The sequence below is a fragment of the Puntigrus tetrazona genome, chromosome 22, assembly GCF_018831695.1.
Source record: "Puntigrus tetrazona isolate hp1 chromosome 22, ASM1883169v1, whole genome shotgun sequence".
Taxonomy (NCBI): Eukaryota; Metazoa; Chordata; class Actinopteri; order Cypriniformes; family Cyprinidae; genus Puntigrus; species Puntigrus tetrazona.
Window position 1 is genome coordinate 13,498,076 of NC_056720.1, and position 25,510 is coordinate 13,523,585.

Below are 25,510 nucleotides of genomic sequence, written 5' to 3' on the forward strand. Positions count from 1 at the left end.
CGCGGTCTTTGATGGTCTGTATGGCATCAAGTGTGTGCTTTCCGACAGAAACAGGATGTCTGGTGCGAACAGCGACTTTCTACATAGATCCACCTTGAGCGTTTATAATGTGAGTCTTCTGATACCCTCATTTAAGCCAAGATCAAACGAGAATGCTTATTAATTATTCACCGTATTGCAAGGCTCTCTGGAATACTGGATTCTGATTGGTCGCTCGTGACGTTGCGCAATCAAATGTTTTTATGTACAGTAAAAAAAAAAACAGTAAACTGTGTTACCGATTGTTGTCTCATGAAGTTGATATGAAGTAACGTAGATTTGAGTGCATTCAAATTTTTCAGACAGCCATCTTGAACACCTTGTCATTTACTATGAGATCGATAACTTTAAATTTATCAGTTATATGTATTTCTGATGTCCCAGCGTTGATAATGACAGTATGATGGTGCTGTTTTGGGTTATTCAGAACCTCATGGATCAGTTTAATCCTGGCTTGCAAAAACTGGTTGCTTTAGGAAACAGCTACATCAAGGCTTTCCAAGGTGAGCGCAAAGTTAGCTTGTTTTCAAACACAAAGACTGCTAAAAGTGTATTGAACCTTTTTAAATCAAACCTAACGAAGTTTCGTTTTATTCTATTTTGGTTATCCATTGTTTTGTTTTATTTAAATATTTGTTTTTGTATTAAACATTAAAGTTTTGTTATAAATTTTGTTCTTCTGTTTAGTATTTTGTTCGTTTGTTTAAAATGAGTTTGTTTCAGGTAACTTTTTAAATTTTCTTTTTTCTTTTGTTTATTATTCTATCTTATTATTATTATATTTTTATTGCTGTTTTGTTTGCATTAAATGTATTAAAGCGTTTATTTGTTTTATTGTATTTGTGGATTTTTATTTAGCTAAATTTGTGTTTGTTTTGTTAAATTGTTTTTATTATTCATTTTGTTTGTTTGGTTGGTTTTAACTTCAAAAGACCTGCTTGGCTTGCTTAAGCCATCCTAAGATGGTCATCTGGTCTCCAAGCGGGTATTGCAAATATATTCTAGTCTGTTTTGAAGGTTTTAGAGAGCACCTATCGGCTAGTCAGATTAAAGACCATCTTAGAAAACCAGCATAACGCCCAACTCTGGTTTTACCTGCTATTATCATTAATAATCGCCGGAAAATGTTTTTGTGTGTATTAAAGCTTTGGCTCTGACAAGCGAGGCCTACTTCAGCGCTCTTGCTAAGATGGGCGAGCAAGCTCTCAACACATTATCATCCAAATCGCTCGGTAAGACTCAAAATGTGTGTGTTTTTCGCATTTCTAAACCGATGCCAGTCGGGCAGATTGTGCAGCAAGATGTCCGCTGAGTTTTTATCTGCGCTTTCTGGCTGCATCGGAGCTTGTTTGTACTTCAGACAATAGATGTTTCAGCAAACGGTGTCCAGTGGCAGATGCTTCTTCTCCTCTGTCATAAAACACAAGATTTGGCTCAGAAAAACCCCTCGGCTCGCTGCCCGTGCAATGGGTTTTGGTTCCAGTCGTACGCTCAGAGCGACCGTGGCAGTGATGAACAGCAGAACAAAAGTTTTAGAGGCTCGAAGATGGATCGGCATGAATTAAACAAGGGTCTTTATCTCTTTAAAATTACTACAGGCATATAAACCTGCATGAGACAGGTGTGTGTGTGTGTGTGTGTGTGTGTGTGTGTGTTGGAGATCAGGTATCCATGTGAGCATAGAGGCTTAAATTATTGATGCGTGGTCTCATTCTTTCACCCCTTTAAATTCATTGATTCACCTCAGCATTACACTCATGCACACATAACGACGTTAATAAAAGGCTAAAAAGTACCACATTTTTTGGACGAGCCACATGACAAATGTTGACTCTTCTTTTTAAAATTTCCAGAATTAGGTGTAATTAATTCTAGATATTTTTAATCGTAATAAATCCTAACTGTAATTGACAAATATTCGCAATTACGAGAGTGATCAGTTAATTCATTTACAAGAGTCATTACCAGTTCAGCTGTAATATTTAATATATTTCTTTAATAAAGTTATTAATAATGAAACTTCTGTCGCAGTTTTCCCATCCTCGTGTTGTTCCCGAACCTGCCTGACTTTTTCGTTTATTCAGAGGAACACAAAAGAAGAGAATTCTTTCAGGGTTTTTATATTTGTCCATGAATTGATATTCATCGTACAAACAAAAAAACAATAAACACCATACAGGTTTGGAACGACAAGAAGATCAGAAAGTGACGGCAGACTTTTTTTATGCAAATGTTTGTTGCATTAACTGACACGACCGACTGAACAATCACAAAAGATCGCTTTGCTAATAACGCCGTTTACGAAAACTCGCTCTTCCGTTTCTGCACTTATTAAATATGTATTCGCGATCAATTATTAAATTGACGCGTTTGTCGGTCTCCCAGGTGACGTGCTGATTCAGATATCAGAGACCCAGCGGAAGCTGACGGCTGAAGTGGAGGGTGTGGTACGTAAATGGTCTTTCTGTCTGATGTAATTCGTAACCCGGATTCATCGCTGGTCTTGTTTTAGTTCTGCTGGTTTCATGTGGAGGTCCTGCAGGCCATGGACAAGAACGTGAAGTTGGACGAGGAGTACATCGAAGTGAGTCTGGAACCAAGTGTTATATTAAGAGGTTTGTGTATATATGTACAGTAGCATGAGCTGATATGCTGTGTGTTCATGTTTAGGGCAGCCGTCGAGTGTATGAATTGGAGGTGAGAAATCAGGCTGCAGCGCTGGAGAGACAGCTGAGACGTGGTGCGTTCAGAGACTCGCTGGTAAGCTGACGTATTCGTATTGAGACATATGCATATTGTTGGTTGATGTTGGTCTCATGTTCCCTTTGTGTACAAAGTTTTCACCGAATATTGCACTCAGCAGGACAGTAAACGCATGTCATCCAATATGTTTGGCCACTGTCAGCGTCGCCAGATATGATGGACGATTTCCAGCCCCCAAAATTCACAAAAACACGCTCAAAAAAACGCCCCAAAAACTTTAACGGTCAAAATAATGTGATTGAATGTAAACCAGGGTTGATGAGAGCTATTTTTTTATCTCCTTAAAACAAAACAATTACAACAAAATAATATTAATGCAATGCTAGCTGGATCAAATTGGGGCAAATGCGTTAAGAAAACGACCAAATAGGATTAAAATATGCAAGCTAGGAGACACCGCAGACACAAAAACAAAAAACTATGCATTGTTGCATTATTTTCAGTGTCAACGGTCAGAATTTAAATGAAAAAACGCACAATGGCAGCCAAAACTGTCATTCATTCATGCACACTCTGTATTTTAATAATTAACATTAACATTAACAAGAACAATAACGGACTCGCATCGCATTGCTCTAGAATTTTACATAGAACTAGAGGAGCTCTTTCATGAAGCTCATATTGAACTTCGCACAGTCGAAACTAGTAAGTAATGCAGCTTTCAGTGATATACCAATCTGGACTAAAGACATGATTGTACATAAATAGATTTTTATTAAATAATTTAACTGTGCTCTGGTTTCGGAGCTGCAGTAATAGAGCCTTCGTGTCATCTCTCTTTTAACACTCTTCATGAAACTCATATTTAGGCATTATGATCAATTATACAATTATACAAGTTTTTTATTGTGCTAAAAACCCATGATATTTGACAATGTCCAAAAGTGCGGCCCGGGTCAACATCACCTCTCTTTGCGGTGTGTTCGTTTGTTTAGTAATGTCATGATGACCGATTGGATGCAGTATATACTCACTTGGGCTTGTATGTTAACCAGTTATCAGTATTTTTCCAATTAACAATTTATATTTGTTCGAAAACCGCCAAACTGACCCCAAACCAATATTTACCCACTCAGTCGAATTCAAACCGCCCAATCTGGCAACACTGGTCATCGAGTCACTGTATAGTGAGTTAGTTGTTATATAGTGATGTTAAAGAAAATAACTGTTATTTTCTGGATGAAACATTTATACCCAAATTAAAACATTCTTACGTGCCCTTTATGAACCTCCCAGAGCCATATGGAGCACTTTTTGGTCTTAAAAAACCCCAATATTTACTTCCATTATATAAAGCCAGATGTTAGCATGTTGCTAAGCTAACAACCAATGTTCTAACAAACTCTAAAGGATGACGCTACGCATTGAAAATGTTTCCCTGTGTATCATCATAAAAAAGAAACTCGGTTTACTAAATTTGCTAAGATAACAGACCATTCATTACTGTAAAAAAAAATTTTTCTCACAACATTTAATGGAAATGGTGTGTTTAATGGAAATTTTTTCAAACGTTTATAAAATAACACAAATCTGTAATAGAAATGCAGAACTATCTTTGGCAACATGACACGGTTGAGTTCAACTTTTTACGCAATGTGGCAACTGCCACTGTGAGCGACGACAGCGAAGCTCACTATGTTTTGGAACAGAGCCTGTGTGCATGCGTTTTTGTGTGTATGCAGGAGGGCAGCGAGTACATGCAGTACCTGAGGCAGAGCCAGCATGAAATTCTCAAAGAGGAAGAGAGGAGATATCGTTTCCTTGCTGAAAAACATTGTGGACTTACACAGTCACTACTGTACCTTATCAACAAGGTACAGCTGCTTTCCACTGGAGTTCATTAGCAGTGCGCACTCAGTCAAATAGATCCTTTTTCCAGTTCCATCCAAACCTTATCAGCCCACTGCACAACCATCTTTCCGTGTGTTGACAGACGGGAGTATCTCTCCAGCAGAGAGCAGATGGTTGGAAAGAAAAAGTCAGTGAGAGCAGAAGTTCCAGACCTCGAACGCCCACTCCTTCAGATCAAGAAGCTCAGGTGACACTGGAATGATGGGAATGAAGAGTAACTGCTCGTCTATCCATATTCCTCCTCTTTTCCGTGCTTTTTTTTAGGCAGATTGCCGAGCCCAGACATTTCCACAATCACATAATGGAACAGATGGGTAGCTTTGTGTGGAGTACAAGGTCCAAAATTAACTTTTTATCACATCTGTCAATTGTGGGTGAATTTACAAGCCGTGCAATTGTTTTTTTTTTCGCATCATTTACATATTACTAGGACATTGCAAAGAGGACATTTTGTTAATTTCAAATAATGGACGTTGATGGCTCACAACAGGACGTGCAGTGAGAAAGTAGATTAAAAAATATGTTAAGTTTGGTTTGCGGATAAACAACAGCATTGTTCTTTTTTCTAGGCAATAAAACTGACTTTCCTTTTAACTCTGCAATAATTTAATGCCAACATGATTCTAGAGTCTTATATTAGTAGGTTGCCAGGGTAACATCTTGGTACTATATTGACTATTCTAATATTCATTAGCACATTGCTAATGTCATTGCTAATTCATCAACGAACCAACAGTGGATGCTAAAGGAGTTCTACATCAGTATGTTGCTAAGCTAACATCTCAGTATTTTAAACGTAGCATATATGTGCGAGTGTTTGAACTTTACATTTACTTAGCAAAATCAATTTCTAGTCGTATTTTACTCTTTCATGTGTTGTTTAGAAGCTTGATAACCCTAAGATTTAAGTCATTCTTGATGTTTCTTGTAGTTAAAGAGCACTCTGGGCTCACTGCTGCAGACTGGAGATCGAGAAATTCATCGTGAGCCGCTGGGCAGAGTGCCCTCTAGAGGTCTGGAGTCTCAAGTCCTAGCTTTGAAAACTATAAAAGTTCACAATAATTTACCCACATGTCCTGTTAAGATTGACTTCTCTCGTTAAACCTCTTCGCAGCCCCGTCTCCTCTCCCAAGTCGTTCTCGCTCCAGCTCTGTGGGCGAATCTTTGGGTCTAGGCGGCGGCCGATCAATGAGGGCCATTGTGTCCCATCCTGCTTCATCCAATCCAGTCCTGCTGCCATTTTCCCGTGGCGACATCGTGACTGTGCTCATACCAGAACCACGCAACGGTTGGTTGTATGGACGCCATGACTCAAGCCTTCGGTGAGAGTGTCTACTGTCATTACCATGGCTTAAGTTGCGGTTACACTACCTTTGCTTTACCGTTTGTTTGTTTTTTTTAGTCAAGGCTGGTTTCCTGCTGCCTACGTGGCACCCACCGAAGACTTTCTACCTTTGGGCTCTAGGTAAAGTTGAGTATGAGTTGTAACCAATTTAAAATGTAACAAATTTGAGGCTAACACCTTGATGTTTTTAGTAGCACATCGCACCGAAGCCACAGCATGAACAACCTCCTGGAACCAATCAGCCAATCGGAATATTCAGACACCCAGGGATACAGTGAAATCCCATCTCCAGTGGTATCTATGCGTCGCGCGTCTGCTGATCTTCGCCCAATCTCTCCTCTCCCTGAAAAGAAGGCGGAGCCTAGCAACGAAATTAAGACCAGCCAAAAAACCTACCATGAGATTCCGCCCCCAGCCGCACCGCTCCGTCGTGGATCAGCTGATTTTCGACCGATATCTCCCCTCCCGGACAGGAGGGCGGAGTCTCATTTTGAGAGCAAAGTAGAGCACAAAAATTATAATGAACTCCCGCCTCCAGCTCCGCCCCTACCACACTCTCCTTTGCCTGAGCGAAAGACTGAATCAAACTTTGAGGTAAGCGTTGAATCTAGTTAGCTAAATTTAAATTAGATTTCTTTCATCGTAAGCTCAAAACGTCAGCGAAATTTGTAACTCATGATGATTTAAAATGCTTTTAAAACTAGCTCCTTTGCTAGGTTTAGTTTATGTTGGTTAATCTAATACGACCATAACATAGGAACTGCTTTTTAAACTATAGAGGACAGTTTCCACCACTGATTAAAAAAGAAAAAAGTTAAATTTTAATTTAAATTTTAGTTTAAATGGGCGCTGAGCCAGATCGGACGCTCTGAGAGTTTCTCATATAATCACAAATATTCAGTGTTTTCAACCTTATATAGGTTTCACACATTTAAATACGCAGTACTAGCAAAACCGTATGTTTATACCATTTATACATTTAATCGGCATGTTTTATAAATAGCATTTACAGATTGTGCAGATAACTATAAAGTGCACTCTGCTCTTCTCCCAGTTTATGGAGACTTACTTTAACATGTTTCGGAGAGGAGAGGATGAAATCCTCAAATATTTTAAACTCATGTGTGAAAGGGTTAATGAAGTCTTGGATGTGTTTTATGTAAATGTGAGTATTATCAATGTTCGCAGAGGCCAACCACTCACGGACAACCACCAGAGCACCCGCTTTTCCCCAGGTATTACACTCCTGGAGTCTTTGAGATGTCATTTACAATAGAAAACTGGTTAATTATTGAAACGAGTTTTGATGGCAAGTAATGCAAATTTTAAATAAACAAACTGTATACGTCCGTAAAATTATTTCAGTATAATACTGATTTAAATAAAATATTGCAATGTTATTGTAATAATATTACAGTAATGACTGTTTATTGATTGTACTGCAATCAATCATTAGAATTTGGGACTTAATTGTCTGGCTTTTTTTTCGGTTTTCTAGAGGATCAAATCCTTTTGCCACCGTGAAGCTCCGTCCCACCGTCACCAACGACAGATCAGCCCCACGAATCCACTGACAGTAACTACTGTGAAAACCAAACGTCACCTGCACTCTGACCGGTTCAGAGTCCAATAAACGTCAAACTCGATTTGTCAATTTTAATATTAGAATGAAAACTTGATTTAAATTAGTGTTTAATTTGAATGGCTGTGTCCAGCTGTATAGTGTTACTTCCTCGGTGCATTATTTACATTTTCTTTCATTCGAATTTAGTGACCTAAATCAGGTTGTATCATGAGAAATAGAATTAGACATTATAAAAAAAGCATCCTAAAAAAAGGCCAAAAGTTACAGAACAGCTTTATGATAACAATCCATGAGTTTTTACATTTAAACACCGACAATTAAAAAAGAGAGAGGGTTAAAGTAGCATAAAAAACAAAAGTGGTTTGTGTTGTTTTATGGTGTTAAGTCTGATTTGTTTCTATATACTTGTGTCTGAATGTTGTGTATTTGACAGATATGTGTGAGCGTTTTTTTAATAGGTTTAGTGCAAAATTTTACAAAAGGTTTTTGTGTTTTAAGTATTTAAGCACAATTATTTATTACAAAACATTTATATTTATTGTGTGTGATTGTGATTGACAAAGTGTTCTGATTGACAAAGTGAGCATCATTTATTTTTTTTTAGGGCTGTCAATTTCCTGCCTTAATTTCCTCACTAATTGACACAAAAAATGCTGTTAATCACAATATTTCTTGTGCATAAAATTCCCTAAAGCCACTGTTGTGCATCGATTTAATCATGGGAATATTTGCCCTAATTTTAGAAAATAATAGCTTTTGTTTAATTGTTATTATTATTATTATTATTATTATGTTTTTTTTAATACTAAAAGAATAAGATACTAACACTCTGCACTAGATTAGTAAATGAAATAAATAAAAACTGCAGTATTTTTCTCAACGCATGGCTTTATTTTATCTCTCTTAAATATTTTTTTCTCTCATTTCATCTCATCCTTCTCTTCATGTATTCATCGTGTTCAGTGGCTCTATCACAAGAGAGGAGCGAAAAAAGGGAAGGGATGACAGATGGAGCGGAATAAGAAGAAGAAGAAAAGAGCATTTTGAGGCATAAACAGAGAAATGTGCCAAAATAAACAAAAAAGAAGAGATGGGAGGTTAAAGCAGTACGGGAATCTCCAGGTTTCTATGAGAGACATGGTTAGCTAACTAAAATATACAGAGTTTGTATATAAAAAAAGAAAAGGTAAATAAATAAATGTGGTTAAAAGAGGCGGTTCTGCTCCTGGCTCGTGGCAGGATGTGTAGAGACGTACGCTATGATTGGCTGTAGGTATTCACAGGAGAGTAGTGGTGTAAAGGGTTGCCAAATATCGAAGATTTACTCGTGCACCAAAGCTTCAAATTCTGAAAGAAAATTGCACGTGATTGTTGAATAAATGATGTATGTTTTTGTCACTCAAGAATTTTTTTTTACATTTTTAGAACAAACATGGGGCACAGAGCGGTTCTCTCACCATCTATGCCAATTTTCCCATCTCCATCCTTGTCGGCAGCAGCTAGGAATGCTTTGGTCTCCTTATCGGTGAGATCTCTGCCATCTGCAGAAAATCCCTTCAGCACAAACCTGTCCAAGAGAGGGGATAAACCTCAATCTGGAACCCGGGTCACAGCATGGGCAAAACAGTCAAGTGATTAGATATGATAATATAATTGAAAAAATGTTCTAGTGTGCGAATTAAACATTGAAATCAAACAAGAAATAGTTTCGACTTCGTTCGGCGGGGTGTAAAGCGATAGTTCACCTAAAAGCTAAGATTCTGTAATCATTGACCCACCTACAGTTGTTCCAAAGTTGTATGGTTCCTGCCTATAAGTAAATAAAAGTTTGTTGGTAACCACTGACTAAAGCCATTTACTTCCGTAGTGTGATGGAAAAATACTTTGGAAGTCATTGGCTATCATCAGCTGTTTGTTAACATTTTTTAAAGTGTCTTCTTTTGTGTTCAACAGAAGAAAGAGAATGACACAAGTTTGAAACAACTTGTGGGTGTGTCAGTAGTAACTGTTTCATTTTAATTTAAGTAACTTAAATAATTTACTTGATTAGATATCCATTACCATTATGGCTCTCTGCAGAAGTCTTGTCTTTTTCTCAATCTGGCAACCCTTTGCTTCCCTGCTGCTGGCCAATAATGGACAGTCATGTACTGATAATGAATAATAGTGGGCAAGGGATGCTGCCAGAGGAGATATATAGAGCCAATCAATACAAACGGGAATCGCTCGCGGTTCTTCTGTGTCCTTGAGGCCAACAGGAGACAGTTATAAAGGCAGAATGAGACACCAGCTCTGAAGACGGGCCAAACGACACGAGAATAAAACAAATTTATGGCTGTTGCGCAAAGGATTTTATTCATAGAGAGTTGGCATGAATATAAAACCATGCAGCCACTTGTAAAGTGCCTCTTACTTTAGTTCCTCCTCCTCGATGAAACCGCTGGCATCCACATCCAGAGCTTTGAAGACCAACTTCACGTTTTCAGCAGATAGAGCCTTCAGTCCCACCACGTCAAAAAACTTCTTGTGGTCAAAGCTGTCTGCAGCTGTTTATGAGAAAGACACCTCAGATGATGACATTGCACTGCCCGCCACAGAAAACAATATCGACTCATCCCTGAGGTAGCACATTAAGTTTGGGGTGTCGTACGTTTAAATACACACTGTTTAGAAAGTATAACGTAGAAACTTCCCAAGACTAAACACTGAACATCTAAAGTCCATAAACATTGACTTCAGCATTAAACCAGAGAGAATTGTGGCATATTATAATTACTACGTCAGTAAACTGCAACCACATTAGTTTATCCGCCTTGAAATAGTTCCACTAATAAAATTTTACAGGTCAAATAACAAACTTTAGTTAACTCGAGGAAATTAAAATTGCCAGCATCGTTTCTTCAAACTCATCATTGGGTTGTTTCTACTGTTGAGCGTAAAAGAAGATATTTTGAAAAATGTTGGTAACCAGTGACTTCCATACTATGGAAAAAAGTATGTCTAGTCTATGGTTTACCAGAAAGTGACCTTCTAGCAGCTGATGTAGGAACGTTGGTGCAGTGTAAGCTTTGGTGAAAATATGCTATAATAGTCTTACGAGAACCAAATTGTGTTTACAGCAAAGGAAAACCACTCTCTTTTTGGCAAATATCTAAATCCTGTATATTTTATCCTATATATTTTTGCAACAAAAAGGCATCTATTCGCTTCAGAAGGCCTTTATTAACCCCCATTCACCGCCATTATAAAGCTTGGAAGAACCAGGCAATATTAAAATTTGAATAAAACTCAGATTGTATTAATCTGAAAGAAGATACTCATATAAACTTAGGATGGGTAGTTGTAATTTTTTATTTCTTTAACTAACGTTAACAAATGAAACTTGAAAGTGTTAGCAATTGTTATATATTACTAAACTCACCTTTGAACTGATCAAGGGCTTTCTTGATGTCGTCTTCTTTCAAAAGGTTTTTCATGGCCATCTTGACAGCTAGAAGAGCCAGAGAAAGAGAGAGAGAGAAATATTAGGTGATAATAACTGATATAAATGGAATGGATGCCAAAGTGTGTCTGTGTGTGTCAGCACAGTCGTTTACAGTCATTTTTTTATATACACATCTAATTCTTTACGTTCTGTTTCGCAGTACATGCGTGTGCTTATCCATAACACAATACACTTATGCAATAGCAGACTTACGAAATGGAAGTGGGTTGAGTTTATTTTTACTGCTAGGGATTTTACAGTCATGTCTTTAATTCAGTGCTAATTTTATTGTGTTGCCTTGTCATGCCTTTCACCTCTGAGATGGGTAGCCTTTTCTTTAACTAAAGGTTTAAGAAGTTTTCTTTAACTAAAAGCTCAAAAGTTCGAAAACTACATGTAGGTTTTTGTATTACTATACAGACATTTTCCCTGATGTCTATATATTGGATTTGTGCTGTTTTCTAAAACCAGAAACAATGTTAATCAAGTACATAAACTCAAACCCGTATAGCTGTGATTTCAGGATCGGTTTTAAGCATTGATGCACCAAAACTCAATTTATAATGTAATGCAGGTGCATGTTGCATTTGCCACTAGTATCCACACAGGGCGCTTTAGTACAGCATAAACCATTTTCTTCATGCATTTCATTGAAAGAGTCTGCGTTCTTGCTGTTCGATCATTCAAACTTCGATAAATTGAAATAGCATTATAGAAAATTTGTTTGTTTTTGTCTCTAATGTAAGTATTGATGCCGCAAATGTTGTCAACAAATCTCGGTTCTCAAGTTAATTTGATTCTCCTGTTAATATCCAAATGGCAAATGGCAGTTACTATTCCAAAGGTACTGATGTTAAACCAAATCCTCCTGCTGTATCAGCTTACTATTAGATCCATTAGTGTCCTAGCTCAGGCAACTGCTGTAATGAACACTAACCAACAATGAGCTCCGCTGCCAAGAGAACAGATTCGATTGCTCTCATCTCAGCCTTTCATGATTGCAAGAGTTCCTGTCGCCCGGAAATAACTTTACAGCATTCATACGTTGCAAAGGTGGCATGCGCGAGGCATGACAGCTGTGTATGTGTTTGTATGTTTGTCTATTTAAGTTGAGGTATGTTTCATCCAAGTCTATTGGGTTGGGCAGAAAGGCCTTTGGAGAAGAATGTGTTTGCCCTCTTGAGAAACTCTATCCTTCTGTAGTTTAGACTATATATGTGTGTGTGTGTGGGGGGGTGAGATCACAGATTATAAAGTGAAGTGACATTTGAGGTGTCTCCGTTGTGACGCTAAGAGAGATCTGACTGCTTAACCTCATACGACACTTCACAACTGCAGCAACCAATAAGAGACAGGTGTTTGAAACCAGATGTTGAACCGGTCTTTACACTTCTGAGGTGTCAACTTTACACTGTACAAGTAAAAAAACTAATCCTAAAACGCAATAAACAAATACCAAAAGAAACCATTAGCTAGCCAATTCTGATACAACAAATGAAGATCATTCAAATGTATAAATATATGGCGTGACAGATGAGATGGTGTTTTCTTAACGATTCATCCTTGCGCAGTAGGTGTTTACAAGCTCTATGCAACTGTTTATGCAGCTGCTACAGTAACTTCGCCCATGAAAACTACAGATAGATATAAATCGTGCAGAGCGTTCTAAAGCACAGTTTAATGTATGTGTTGAAGTTCCTAAGGAACACCATTAGGATAAGGAACCTCAAGAGCCTTACCTTCAAAAAGGCTCTAGAGGTTCTCTAGAAGATTCAGATCTGAGGATAGTCCAAATAGTCCCCGAAGTATCTTTTCGTTTTTTTCAGTGGCTGCTTCTGCACTCTTTAAAGTGAAGGATCTATGGTTCCATTAAGAACTTTTAACATTCATGAAACCATTCCATTGCACCAAAGGCTCTTTTTTGGAAACAAAGTTTTGAAATGTTATTCGCACTATGAAAAGGGTTCTGTTATTAACAGTTACCAGACATTTTCTTTGAGGAACCAAAAATGGAACAACTTTTAAAATCTACTTTTGGAAACTTTATTTTAAAGAGTGTGACTATGCAACCCATTATGAAAATTCTTATTGACAGGAAAAAGAATTTTACAAAAACACTATCAAGGTGTCAAACATGCTTAGATGCTCCAAGACTCAAAGATCTCAATACGAACGCAAACATTTCTCCTCAGATTCTTTCAAGATTAAATTAATCCAATTTACGATATCCGCATTAAACATTTTTTTTTTCTTTACTCTCACTTCCGTTGTTTCATTAATGTCCATTTTCTAGGAAATTCTCAGAGGAAATGATATGCCTAAATTCTAACCTTACCTGTGTGAAGGGAAAGCTGGAGGAGAGACTGGGAGAGAGAGAACCAGAGGTGAAAGATGGGGATCCACCAGGCGTCTTATATACTCTGGCTTACCCTATGTCTATTTCAGGATAGCCTGGGTCATAACACAACACGCAGGAGAATGAAGGATTGTGTATGTGTGTGTACGTGTGTGTGTGAGATCACTTTCTTGGTGGCACTAGCAAATCAAATGCTACTATTAATAATCAGGTCCCATTTGACTTCTTGTGTCCTAACAGTAAATCTCTGTCTGCTTCTCTGTCTTCAGCTTCTAAAGCTCCATTACAAACCCTAGTGAACTGCCTTGCTGTCTACTGCCTACATCCTGACTAAAATGGAAATAAGTGATTGATTTGAAATGCTCCTCCTAGACAGTAACCCAGCACACCACAGAAGATGCAACACACAATTAACACTAATGACTACCAGTTGAGTCCAACAGAGCTCAGCAGTGATCAGCCACTTATTCAGTGGCTTTGGTTTTTTTTCCCATTCATTTTCATTTTCACTTCTAGATGTTTAACAAAAAAACAACAACTCTGAGATGAAGCACAAATATCTGAAGCATGAATATGTGGTACAAAAATCTGGTCCAATTTTTGCATGCTATTTGTTCAGACCAATGAGTAAAAAACAGCAGATGGCCTGAATGAAATTGTAATTTAATGCTCAGATAGTCGGTGGCAATAGAAAATGAGAAATACCTTTTCTTCGCAGTGTACTGGAAATGTTTCTGTTGTGGATCAAAAATTATTTTCTAGAATCTCAAAATTCTGAGTTTTTATCTCAAAATTCAGTCAGAATTTTGAGGGGGGAAAGGAAGTATAATATAAATAGTATAAATATAAACTCTGAATTCTGGACTTTGATCGAATTTAGGGATGTTTTGTTTGTTTTTTTGTAACAGATTAATTGAAATTCAAATGTTTAGTGCACTGAATTTTCACACCAAACGCTTGTTTAGAAACCAGAAGCACAGTCCCACAACACACAGCAAATATGCTGAGCACATAGTAAATCATTTTTTATCAATTTATCTGTTTTCACAGAAAACATGAATACTTAAGAATGGCTGTCAATCAAATAAAATGCTTTTTGACCGCAGAATGCTATCAAATTTGCCAAATTCAGAACATCATACACCTGCAGCGATGTCGATGACATCAGGGTTCTACAATTTAATGTGACATGAGATAACGTTAAGGTTCTTGGAAAAAAAAATACTTTCTGAGTGCAATGTGACATGCCATGAATTATATCTCCAGGTTCTTGTCATCACCCTGGTGTTGAAATATCTTCGTCCAAGATTTATGATCATTGAACCACGTGCCCCCACCAAAAAAGACCTGGAATGGGTTTCACTCATACTTAACGCATGCTTAAGACAGTTGACGAAAGACCTCCTTACGAACCTCCTTACACATGTTTACACACAACACCAGTGCATGGTGGGTATACATAGCCCAGCGTGATCCCCCGTAATGTGACACTGCATTAATAAGAATATCTACATCAAACAAGCTGGGTTTCAGATGTCACTCGTCCCATAAATCACTTTCTATAGCTATACTAGCATTCCTCCCTCAGGTTCCTTCTCTCTTCACAGAAGAATCACAAGAGTTTCTCAAGGTTCTTCATTTACTTGAGCTTCAACCAATGTATATGTTGCTTCCCCTTTTGTAATAAAACCAAATTTATTAGTTTCCTCTGTCTGGTGGCAGTCAAGGTGAGGGAGCCCAAACAAAATCTCCACTCTCTATGACAGTGTCTGGTCTGTGGATATATGGCTTGATAATCGAATGGCTCTGTTGAGACAAGTTTTGTTTTTCATTATTGTGTATATTTGACGTATTACGACATTTACAGTGTTGGTCACAGCGCAGCCTGTCATGTGGAGAGTAATGTGAATGACTGTGTGGGCTTGTCAACTCTCAGCAGTTTCTCTTTGGCACCTCGGAAAGTGGCACTCAATCCTGTCGTCTCAACTAACTGATGTGAAATACTTACCGCACAAACGCATTCATACGCATACGATAAACTGCACAGAGATTTCCATTCTTTTGCCATGCAGTTTGTGTTTCTTTTCTTATTTATTTTTTGCATATATTATTGCATATTCTATATATATATATATATATATATATATATATATATATATATATATATATATATATATATATATATATACACAATACATTTAAATGCATTTTTATTATTTTATATCAAACAAATATACAATAAATATATATAACCAAGCTGGGGCATTTGGTAGCTTTTTTGTACGTGTATTTATTTTTATTTCACCGACTCTCTGTACGGCGCTATTAACATTGACATTCATCCCTCCTTCACTTTTGGCTTCTAGCAGGTGAGGAGAATTTCTCTTGGGCAGACGGACAGAGGAACTGCAGAGAAGAAAGTAGCTAAGGCGCAAGCGGCCATAATCACATGAAACTTATGCGAAGCACTTTAGCATTAATTCAATTAAGTGACAGTTCAGACATTTGCGATTTAACAAATAATTCTATCTAAAATATTTAAAAAAGGCATTTGTTCACCAAAACGTCCTCGAAAAGACACTGTATCACCCCAGTTTTCGCACTTAATTCAGCACCACAATGATTTGATAATACTAAGAAATGCGTCTTCAGCAGAAAATCAGCATATTAGAATGATTTTGGAAGGATCATGTGACAATGAAGCCTGCGTAATGATAAAACAATTGTATATATAATTTATATATAATGAAGATGATAATGAAGATGATTTTTTTTTTCATTATAGGCTAAATGGCTAAATTAGAAGTATACAGTATTATATTTATTCATGTAGTGCTAATCAGATTCCAAAATAAGAGTGCTTATTACTGGATAATATTACATTTTAATTACAGTTACTTTATTTGATTACACTATGAAAACCGGGTGTTGTTTTTTTGCACTTTTTAACAAGTTTAAAAAAAATTGTTTAAAAAAGTAGTCTAAAGGTATCTAAAAAGTGGTTAGAATACATCACGTAAAAAGAGCAAACAAGATAAACTACATTGTCATTGTCAGCAAAAGTTTTCATTATGTAATTTGCAATCATCAACATACTAATTATATATATATATATATATATATATATATATATATATATATATATATATATATATATATATATATATATACACACACATATATATATATATATATATATATATATATATATATATATATATATATATGTATATATACTCTGATGGTTTTCAAAGGTCAGAACAGGAAACAGAGCCCTGACGAGTCAAAAATCTGTCTTCCTCTTAGGGATTCCCTTTTAACACAGCACTTCCCATCTGTTAGAAATCAGAATATTGTTATTGTAGCTTGATCCGGCCTGCATGACTAATACAGGGTCTCTCTCTCTTTCTCTCTCTGTACTGTTTGACCCTCTGTTCTCTCACCATGCAAGAGCGTTTCACTATTTCTACTGGCCCTATTACATTACCCTGCCTCAGCAATACTCGCACACAGTGTTGGCTGTGGAAGAGAAAAACGAAGACTGAAAGAAAGGCAGAGGGAGACAGAAATAGAAAGAGAACGGATCCACAATGTCATAAGACGTTGATATTTGGTTAAATTTTAAATCGATAATACAGACGTCAGCTGACGTTGAAATTCGTTGTTTTTAGGTTGTGTAACTAAAATTCATCATTAAGTCAACGTCAAATTGACATCATTCCGATTTTCATTTTCAACCGAAGTTCGAAATCTCTACGACAACATCAATCTGATGTCATATAGACGTCCGGTGCCTGGTGGGATGATGCAGGAGGTCACTTCAAGGGACAGTGGTTTAATCCCCAAATCCACTTAACCAACTAATTACTCTTCAACAGTGATGCTGTAGAAGTTCAAGTGGAAGTTCAAAGACAAAAATCGATGACTGACGACACATGAGATCTATAAGCGTGAATAACACCGACGTCAAAATATTCAAGCACCATAAAGGGCAAGCAGTTTTGAATTAGCCTTCGTTTAACACAAGCGGCATTTGCATTTTTTTCTTTTCATATTCATTTATTTAGATTAAAAAATGCATTTTAACACAGAGAATCACAAAAATGTTGACATACAATCTAGTCTTGCTATATTGTTGCGCTCTCTTCTGAAACTCACCTGTGAGATCTTTTCTTAGTAGAAACATCTGAGAAGCAGGACACTTCCGAGAACTGAATATATTAAAGTGATCGCATTTGTGGTGAATGTGACTTGAAATAATATTTTACTTGGGCCTACATAATAGCCAAATAATAATAATACGAGCACATAACACTGTCTGGGAAACAATCTCTAAATTCAAAGAAGTCGTGTCAGTCAAATCTTACACTATCCTCCTCTCATTTTGCGTGTACGTATGCGTGAGCGGCACACGCAGGCGTGTGTTGTAACAGTTGAGGTTTTGGAGCATAGCAGTGAATGTCCTTGAATTGAGATCATGACATAGTCGCTGTGTCTTGCTGAAGTGGCAACGTGAAACCTCAGGCACACACACACGATCCCTGGAGTTGAAAACAAAACAAAAAAAAACCATCACAGCTGCCATGACCTTGAACTTAATGTAATGTGTATGTGTACGTATATGATTGCGATGTTGTAAGGTTTGGATTAAAACTGCCTAGACATTGTTGACATTCCCAGGCTTTAGGGACCTTAGAAGTGTTTTTTAAGGCAGACCTAAACAAAATAATGTAGTGGTGCTATTTTTATGTCAATGTTTATATATATGTTTGACTGTTATATACACCAGAGAACATTTTTATCTGAACAGAATCGATCGGTTATAAGATCGTTAACATATTTGTGTCTCTGCAGAAGGTCTGTTCTTTTTGCTGCCACTTAGCGGTGACTCATTATTACTGCATTTCAAACCTTCACAATTCTTTAATTCTCCAGATGTTTCTTGGTGGAATAGTTCAACCAAAAAAATTTTTTTTCCCCATTATAGGCTAAATGACCAAATTAGAGGGGTTTCTGAGCACCAAATAAGACTGCTAAATTAACTACTAAATGTTTTCAGACAGGTTTCCTTAGGTATCAATATCAATAGTATTTTTATTTTATATATATGTTGCCAATTCAGGTCGATAAAAAAAGTAAAAGTATATATATATATATATATATATATATATATATATATATATATATATATATATATATATATATATATATATATATATATATATATTAATCAATCAACCAATAGCGTGGGTTATGGGCGGGGCAATTTGTTTACCAATGATGAATTCAAGCAGAACATTTTATAATTTGGTAATTGTGCCGATATGATAACTTCAAGAATTTGCTTCTTGCGTCCCATGAAAGAAACTAACTGATCATATTTCATCTTTCAATATTTTAAGCATGCGTTCACATCCGAGTACGTACTGCAACAGCGGCCTGCCTCGCCGGTACTCTTTGTAGCGGGTGAATTCCTCTACTGAAGAATTAATCAGACGGCCTGCTGAAATGAACTTTCCTTCTTATTCTACAAAGCTTAAGTGGGCGTTACACCGGACGTGTTCTTTCGTGATGCATCTCGCAGAGCGTTTTTTTTAAAAAAACATTAAAAATTCGTTTCAATTTGAAACATTTCAAACGTACCATTGTTCTCCGTCCTGTTGTTTCTGAACGCAATAACGGCACGTTAGTTTGTGAAATCCTCGTGCTAAAGTCCCCCACCGGCACTTTCAGTTCCCCTTTAGCTTACGTGCAGCTGTAAACCCGCCTCAGAAAACCCAACAGCTTCACTTCCACTTTATTCAACTAATCACTCTCTCTGTCTCTGTCTGTGAGCGTCTGAAGAGCTTCGAATCCCGCGTCACCCAGCATGTCTCTCCCGCAACAGCTGCGCGACGAAAGGTGAGCGAAATCATCTCTTTATTATTATTATTATTATTATTTACTCAATATTCATGGGATCAAATCCGAGGTTACTGAGTAGTAGTAAAGTCGCTTTTAGGGCGTAGTGTTTGTGTACTATTCCAGTTAGCCTTGTAGTTGCGTTTTAATTATGCTGTGGTGTAGCCTAGTTATTATTCTATACAGTAGTAAGCCACCTACTGTACTGGGTGGAGTGTAGGCTGCTATTGAGCAACAACAGGCTAGTCTTAGTTTGGTGTAGTTGGCAAAACCTATATTACACTTGGCGACTAATCCACCATGTCATATCACATCATGTACAGGTCTACTAATCACAAAAACAAACAAAAACACACACCAAAAAAACCCCGCAAACAATATGGGGTAAATAAGTATTATATATACAGTATATGAAATATTTTTGATTCTCTAACAGTTAAAAAATATAAATAAAACCGTGGCCATTATCCACATACGAAGCATTCTTATCACAAAAAGCAAAAATGTAAACGACTATAATAAAGAATATAATCTTTGTTACACACACACACACATTGGTATTTGTGGTTTACGGGGACTCTCCACAGATTTAATGGTTTTAATACTGTACAAGCTATGTGCTATTTCCCTACACCACCCCAACAGACACACATACAGACACAGACGAAAGATGGAGGTTGGATTACTTGGAAAGATGCATTACTTTATTGTAAATTAAGTTTTGTAACATTTTTTCACCTGACAGTGATTTCGATCAGCTTCCAGACAACATTCCAGTCACTGCAACCATTGCCGATATTGAGGAAAAGAAAGGTTTCATTGTTTACTATGTGAGTTTCCCCAGACCTGAAACCCTTTAGTTGACCTTCACTCTAGTCTGCCTGTCTTTTAAAATTTGTCTGCCTTATAGTCGACCTGTGGTTTTTGTATGATTAACAGCATCCAACTGCAAAATACTATTAAATGCCTTAATTTCCAGTCTTAAGTTTTGCACATCCTTGCATTCTTTTTTTTATTATTATTTGTTTGCCTATGTGTCTATGTTGATGTGTTTTGCCATTGTGTCACTTTCAGTGATTTTAAATTTCATACACTACGTCGTAACTTGTGTGCGCTTGCTCTTTATCGCCTTCTTACAGAGGTTCGTAATTGAGGTGAAGACCAAAGGCAACAGTAAATACTTGATCTACAGAAGGTATCGTCAGTTCTTTGCCCTGCACCAGAGTTTGGAGCTTAAGTACTCAGCTGAAGCCCAGCCGGGATACTACACCTGCCAACTACCAACCCTGCCAGGTCTGTGACTAAGCCGCTGTTGCACAGCCTCATCTAAAAAAACAGCGATGTTGAGTCCTGGGGGAAATCTAAGTTCATTAGCACAGGCCACATACACTAACAGCTAACAACCGTTGTCACATCTCAACTACTGTAGGTGCTTAAGGGGATGTCTAGTGCGATTTCATGCATTCTGACTTGTTTACACTGCTAAAAATGAATTCTCATGCTAAACATGACCAAAAAACTATTTTGATGTATGAGTATTTCACTCCAAATACACTCATTTCGGAACGTTTTTCTCGAAACTGACCTTGTATGATACCATAAAGGGAGAAATACCTTTACTTTTCTCGCATACACACGTCAACCAGAGTGAGAACCAGAGCCTGTCCTTCATTGATGGCAGTGGTGCACAGGAATTGTTCGAGATGTTACATTTTTGTTATGACCACAAAATCGACAATGTTACCAAAGATGTGTTTTTGGCTGTGAGGGAAAGATAACCCTGTTCAGATTCCTAAAAAAACATTGTTAAGGGAATTATGTTTATTATTTCACAGCTTGCAGATGATTGTTACGCAAAAGCTTTGCATGCTCGTGACCCTTTGGCTCCACCCACAGCACTTCTTTCAGAGCGTGACTGTTTTTTTAGAGTAGAGGTACAGCTGTATCTTTCTTTTATAAGTCTGTTAAAACTGAAGAAAAATGCAGAATGCAATACTACTCTATAGGCACTGAGATTGGCAGAAGCTGTTTGTGTTATATCCTTTACCTTTTTCGAGATACCTACAACTAAAGTCCATCACAGTTAAAAGATTCAAAATAATTTATTTGTCATTAATCACTTAACCCTATGTCGTTCCAAGCTTTGTTTGTCCTAAAAACACAGTTTAAGATATTTTGGAGCGCAGGAGGAGACACAGAGGAATTGGTGAATTGTTGAATAAAATCTTTTTTTTGTTTTCTTTGTGTATAAAAAAAGTATTCTCGTTGCTTCATAAAATATTATAATGCACCATCCAAAATATCCTAAATTGTGTTCTGAACACAACCAAAGTTTTTAGGGATTTGAAACCAAATGGGAGTAAATGATTTTTCAATTTTCATCCTTTCACTGCACAACCAGAGCTATTGTAATTTGTTTAACAAAACCATGAAATTATTACTAAGCCACCTTAGGCAAGGGTGTACAATCCTGATGCTGGAAGGCCACTGTTGTACAACCTGCTCCAATGTACCTGCCTGGAAGTTGTAATCCTGAAGATCTTGACTAGCTGTGTTTGCTTAGGGTTGGTGCTAGAAATGTGGCCTTCAAGAATCAGGATTGGACACTCCTACTAAGGTCAACTTAGGAGTGCAATGACCATGACGGCAACCAAAAGTCATCTCTCCCAAAACTCAGTATACAAGAAGTATGAGGGGGTGCAACTGATTGACTGATGATAATCTGGATGAGGTTGTATAGATGCATTATAAGAGACTTCAAGTCCTTATGAATTTAGTTGTGGAGAGTTTAAAACAATGTAAGACAATGTTCAAAAACAACAGCAGGCAAGTTTAGGTTTGCCCTATCCTGCTCCTTGAGGGCCACTGTCTTGCAGAATCCAGATACTTATCCTCCAGGAGAAAGATTAGACACCCCAGGGCTGTCACGCTTGTGTTTATGTCTTGTGTTTTTCTGTCTATATGCTCCCCAGGACCTAGTTTTCCGTTATGTATGCCCATATTTGTTTTTTCCTGTTCTTGTTTAGTTTTAATTATGTACCTTTGGTCTACCTGTTTGTTAATTATCTAGTTTGATTATTTAAGCGCTGCGTTTTCCTGAGCGTCCAGTCTCTGGGGCCTTGTGATCCCCATTTTTGGTTATTAAAGACTTTTTATTTTGAAGTGTACCACTCGTTTCCTTGTTCCTCGTCTTGTCAGAGTGTTCAATCATGACAAGGGCTAGATGCAGGAACCAATTTTACGGTCGGAAAAAGGATCATGAGTTCATAAATCACACCGCGTGTGAGCTCTTGCGCTACACCACCTTCCACTGTCCCACATTTGCTGTTCCTCCAGAGTCAAAGTTCGCTCCTTAAGTAGCCTTTGTTCTTGGAGTACTTGAAGTGCTTTCTACAGAGTTACTGATTAACTAGAACTTTTGTGATTGAGAGAGGGAACAGCAGAGACAAGAAACAGGAATTGCATTGCTAGGTAAATTGACCTGAGCAGCATCCTTTTGACTGACCATTGTCTTTCTCTCCTTGTCCTCATCTGCATCCACTTCATCTTTCTACTTACAAACAGTTGCACGCACAAGGAAATATAGTTTAGTTTAAACTTGTTTGAAAGGTCCCAAAGATCTGAGACTCATCAGAACCCTACATCATCAAAAATAATTTTTAAAAATGGAATATGAACTAGTTCTTGATTCAAAAGCAACCCTATAGAAAACGTAACCCATGTCATCGTAATAATGTTATCTACTCTCTAATGTCTTCGACCTCTTTTCTTATCCCTTTTTAATCAGCCTTATGTCTCAGGTCTCTTTCTCTTTGTCTCATGTTCTTTTTCAATGCCCGTCCCCTACCTAGTCTTTGACTAAACAAGTATGTGTGTAATTGAATTCAGCAGGAAGGAGAGGTCGTTCTTTGGCACCCTACCCACTCTTTCATTAAGGTCACCTAAAGACTGCAAGCCGACAGGCTCCGTGACTTTTACATCGAAACGTCTTCAAAGCTATGTGCTAGCTAAACCTGAATAAAAAGTCTTAAATAAAAAGTCTTTAATAACCAAAAATACGAATCACAAGGCCCCAGAGACTGGACGCTATACTCGAGAAAACACAGGGCTTAAATAATCAAACTAGATGATTAACAAACAGGTAGACCAACATAATTAAAACTAAACGAGAACAGAGAAAAAACAAATATGGGCTTACATGATGGAAAACTAGGTCCTGGGGAGCACATAGATAGAAAAACACAAGACATAAACACAAGCGTGACAGCCCTGGGGTGTCTAATCTTTCTCCTGGAGGATAAGTATTTGAATTCTGCAAGACAGTGGCCCTTGAATTAACTTGGAGCCAAGTTAATTCAAACCCAATTATATTACAAATTATGCCTGGACTTACTATCTTCATGACAACTGATTGCTCAAGCCAATGAGTAATATGCATTGATTATGCAATATTACGCAATGAAAATATAATTGGCAAGTTTATATGAGGACATTGTCTGTGCAATGTCTGCTCTGATGCACTATAAAGGGATGTCTCCTTGCTTTGCTTCTGCCATTCAAATCTCACTAGCACTTATTTAATGCAGATTTATAATAAAGAAGCTTATTAGAAAGGATAGACAGCTTGAGAGACATCAATGAGAATTAGAATGATGTCAAAATTGGATTCAAACCAACCTGTTTGAATGGATCCCTTTTCATTTTTTTTTCTTCTCATAATTGGATCCCATAAAGTGCTTTTGAGAATGACCCTCTGACTCTAATGACAGACCCCTCTTCGTTGTTTTCCATTGGGTGAAATCAAAAATACAAATGAGAAAGTAATATTTGGGCGCACATTACGCTAAGCACTAATTAGCTCTAGCACTAAAGAGATTCAGAAGCACCCTTTGGCTAGCTTTTGATTGTTTAGTTTACAAACTAATTTGTTTTGAGACATAAATACTTATTTCTGCCATTTGTTTGTTTCACCACAGGTAAGGTGTTTATGGGGAACAAAAAAGAGATTGCAGAGAGCAGAATCCCAGAGCTCAACAATTACATGAAGGTGACTCAGTCTTGAAATTTCTTAAATGTTTTCAGTTGTATTACAGTCATATTGCATTGGTGGGAGTTGCGCTTTGCAATCGTTGCACTCATGTGTTTTAGGGGTTGAAATCTTTGCAGTGTGAACAGCACTATGTAGAATTGCTAGAAAAAACTGTTCCTTTTTTGTTACTTCTCTTTTTTTCATTCTCTGTCTGCTTAATTTGTAGGTTTTGATTTAATCCTTCAACTATAGGAACATTGAGCCTATGAACTTTAACCAAATGTGTGGATGTAAAGAGCATTCTTTATTCTAAAAGTCATGGAAATTCTCACCACAGTGGAGTTTTCATCTCATCTCAAATGCCATTTTCTGTTCACTAGCATTCAATACCACATTTAAATATGGCATTCATCTGAAAAAAACCCCACACGTTTCATATCATTTCCAGTGAAAAACATCCAACTAAACAAGTCTAAACTCTCTCTCTTTCTCTGTTTTTTAGAGGTTGCTTTGCCTGCCTACCTGGGTACTCTTGGATGATCTGATACGGATGTTTTTCTATCAGACCGAGTCGGACAGCCAACAGGTCCCCCGGGCCCTGCGCCGCCTGCGGCCCCCCACACGCAGAGTGTAGGAGCCTACCCACAATGCCTCATTTCTCCTTCCAGCACTTCACTGTGTACTTTTACTGCTTCTACACTTCACTGCTGTTCTACTAACTTTCTCCTGTCGTTATTCAATAGAAAAGTTTTGTGGATCTGCCAATCATGTCTATGCGTTTAATTTCTCGTTTAATGTGATTAAACACAGAGCAAGTGGAAACTTTAGCTGCTTCTGTGTCTAAAAGAGCACCGTAATGTCTCAGAATAGGCGGTTTGACAAGATCCAAATCAAATGTTCTAAGACCAATTCATCTTAGCTTAAGGTGTTTTTAGAGAAACATCCAAAATTTATTTAAATGAAACTTGTGCTGTCAATTGAGAAAAACTTTTTTCAAATAAGCTATTATACTGCAGTAATTTAACTAAAATCACTTTAAATCTTTAAATTAATGTGGAGTAAAGTACAAAAATAATTGTTTAAATTATAAAATGATAAAGACTACAACACACTGACATATTTGTGAATACAATTGAAAAGTATGCGCTACGAGCACA

The 25,510-nt window shown here is 37.3% G+C and overlaps 3 protein-coding genes across 5 annotated transcripts in view; 2 read left to right on the forward strand and 1 right to left on the reverse strand.

Annotated features, from left to right (window-relative positions):
- The first annotated feature begins 55 nt into the window (after positions 1–55).
- Positions 56–8,754, forward strand: baiap2l2b (BAR/IMD domain containing adaptor protein 2 like 2b). 2 transcript variants are annotated; one of them, XM_043223199.1, is made up of 14 exons: positions 56–109; positions 467–542; positions 1,185–1,271; positions 2,425–2,486; positions 2,552–2,623; positions 2,710–2,799; positions 4,485–4,616; positions 4,736–4,840; positions 5,585–5,666; positions 5,768–5,975; positions 6,056–6,118; positions 6,193–6,592; positions 7,187–7,233; positions 7,497–8,754. In XM_043223199.1, exons 1-14 carry the CDS (start codon positions 56–58, stop codon positions 7,570–7,572), a joined length of 1,554 nt encoding a protein of 517 aa, XP_043079134.1. In that variant the 3' UTR covers positions 7,573–8,754. The 2 variants fall into 2 exon arrangements, with proteins under 2 accessions (XP_043079134.1, XP_043079135.1); XM_043223200.1 differs by lacking the exons at positions 56–109; positions 467–542; positions 1,185–1,271; ... (1 more) ...; positions 2,552–2,623; positions 2,710–2,799 and having other exon boundaries at positions 4,175–4,616; positions 6,190–6,592; positions 7,187–8,754.
- The window catches only part of pvalb7 (parvalbumin 7), a 24,812-nt gene continuing 7,755 nt past the window's right edge, over positions 8,454–25,510 (reverse strand). Inside the window, exons 1-5 of one of the 2 annotated variants that reach the window (XM_043223202.1) lie at positions 13,403–13,532; positions 11,005–11,073; positions 9,997–10,129; positions 9,041–9,150; positions 8,454–8,930 (exon numbers count right to left, since the gene is read on the reverse strand). In XM_043223202.1, the coding sequence (XP_043079137.1) occupies positions 8,905–8,930; positions 9,041–9,150; positions 9,997–10,129; positions 11,005–11,065 (330 nt within the window). In that variant the 5' untranslated portion in view covers positions 11,066–11,073; positions 13,403–13,532 and the 3' untranslated portion in view covers positions 8,454–8,904. Of the gene's footprint in view, positions 8,931–9,040; positions 9,151–9,996; positions 10,130–11,004; positions 11,074–13,402; positions 13,533–25,510 lie in introns of those variants that run through there. The other variant, XM_043223203.1, reaches the window with a different exon arrangement.
- Positions 19,053–25,510, forward strand: part of LOC122327695 (neutrophil cytosol factor 4-like) — a 21,899-nt gene continuing 15,441 nt past the window's right edge. Inside the window, exons 1-5 of the mRNA XM_043223201.1 lie at positions 19,053–19,324; positions 20,070–20,154; positions 20,464–20,617; positions 24,301–24,371; positions 24,856–24,983. Coding sequence (XP_043079136.1) covers positions 19,293–19,324; positions 20,070–20,154; positions 20,464–20,617; positions 24,301–24,371; positions 24,856–24,983 — 470 coding nt within the window. The 5' untranslated portion in view covers positions 19,053–19,292. The remainder of the gene's footprint in view (positions 19,325–20,069; positions 20,155–20,463; positions 20,618–24,300; positions 24,372–24,855; positions 24,984–25,510) is intronic.

Bases quoted from the DNA above. Each gene is read 5' to 3' on its own strand.
- baiap2l2b (XM_043223199.1), top strand. From the start codon at position 56: ATGTCTGGTGCGAACAGCGACTTTCTACATAGATCCACCTTGAGCGTT. The intron at 1,272-2,424 runs GTAAGACTCAAA...TCGGTCTCCCAG, and splicing joins ATTATCATCCAAATCGCTCG to GTGACGTGCTGATTCAGATA. The intron at 6,593-7,186 runs GTAAGCGTTGAA...CAATGTTCGCAG, and splicing joins AGACTGAATCAAACTTTGAG to AGGCCAACCACTCACGGACA.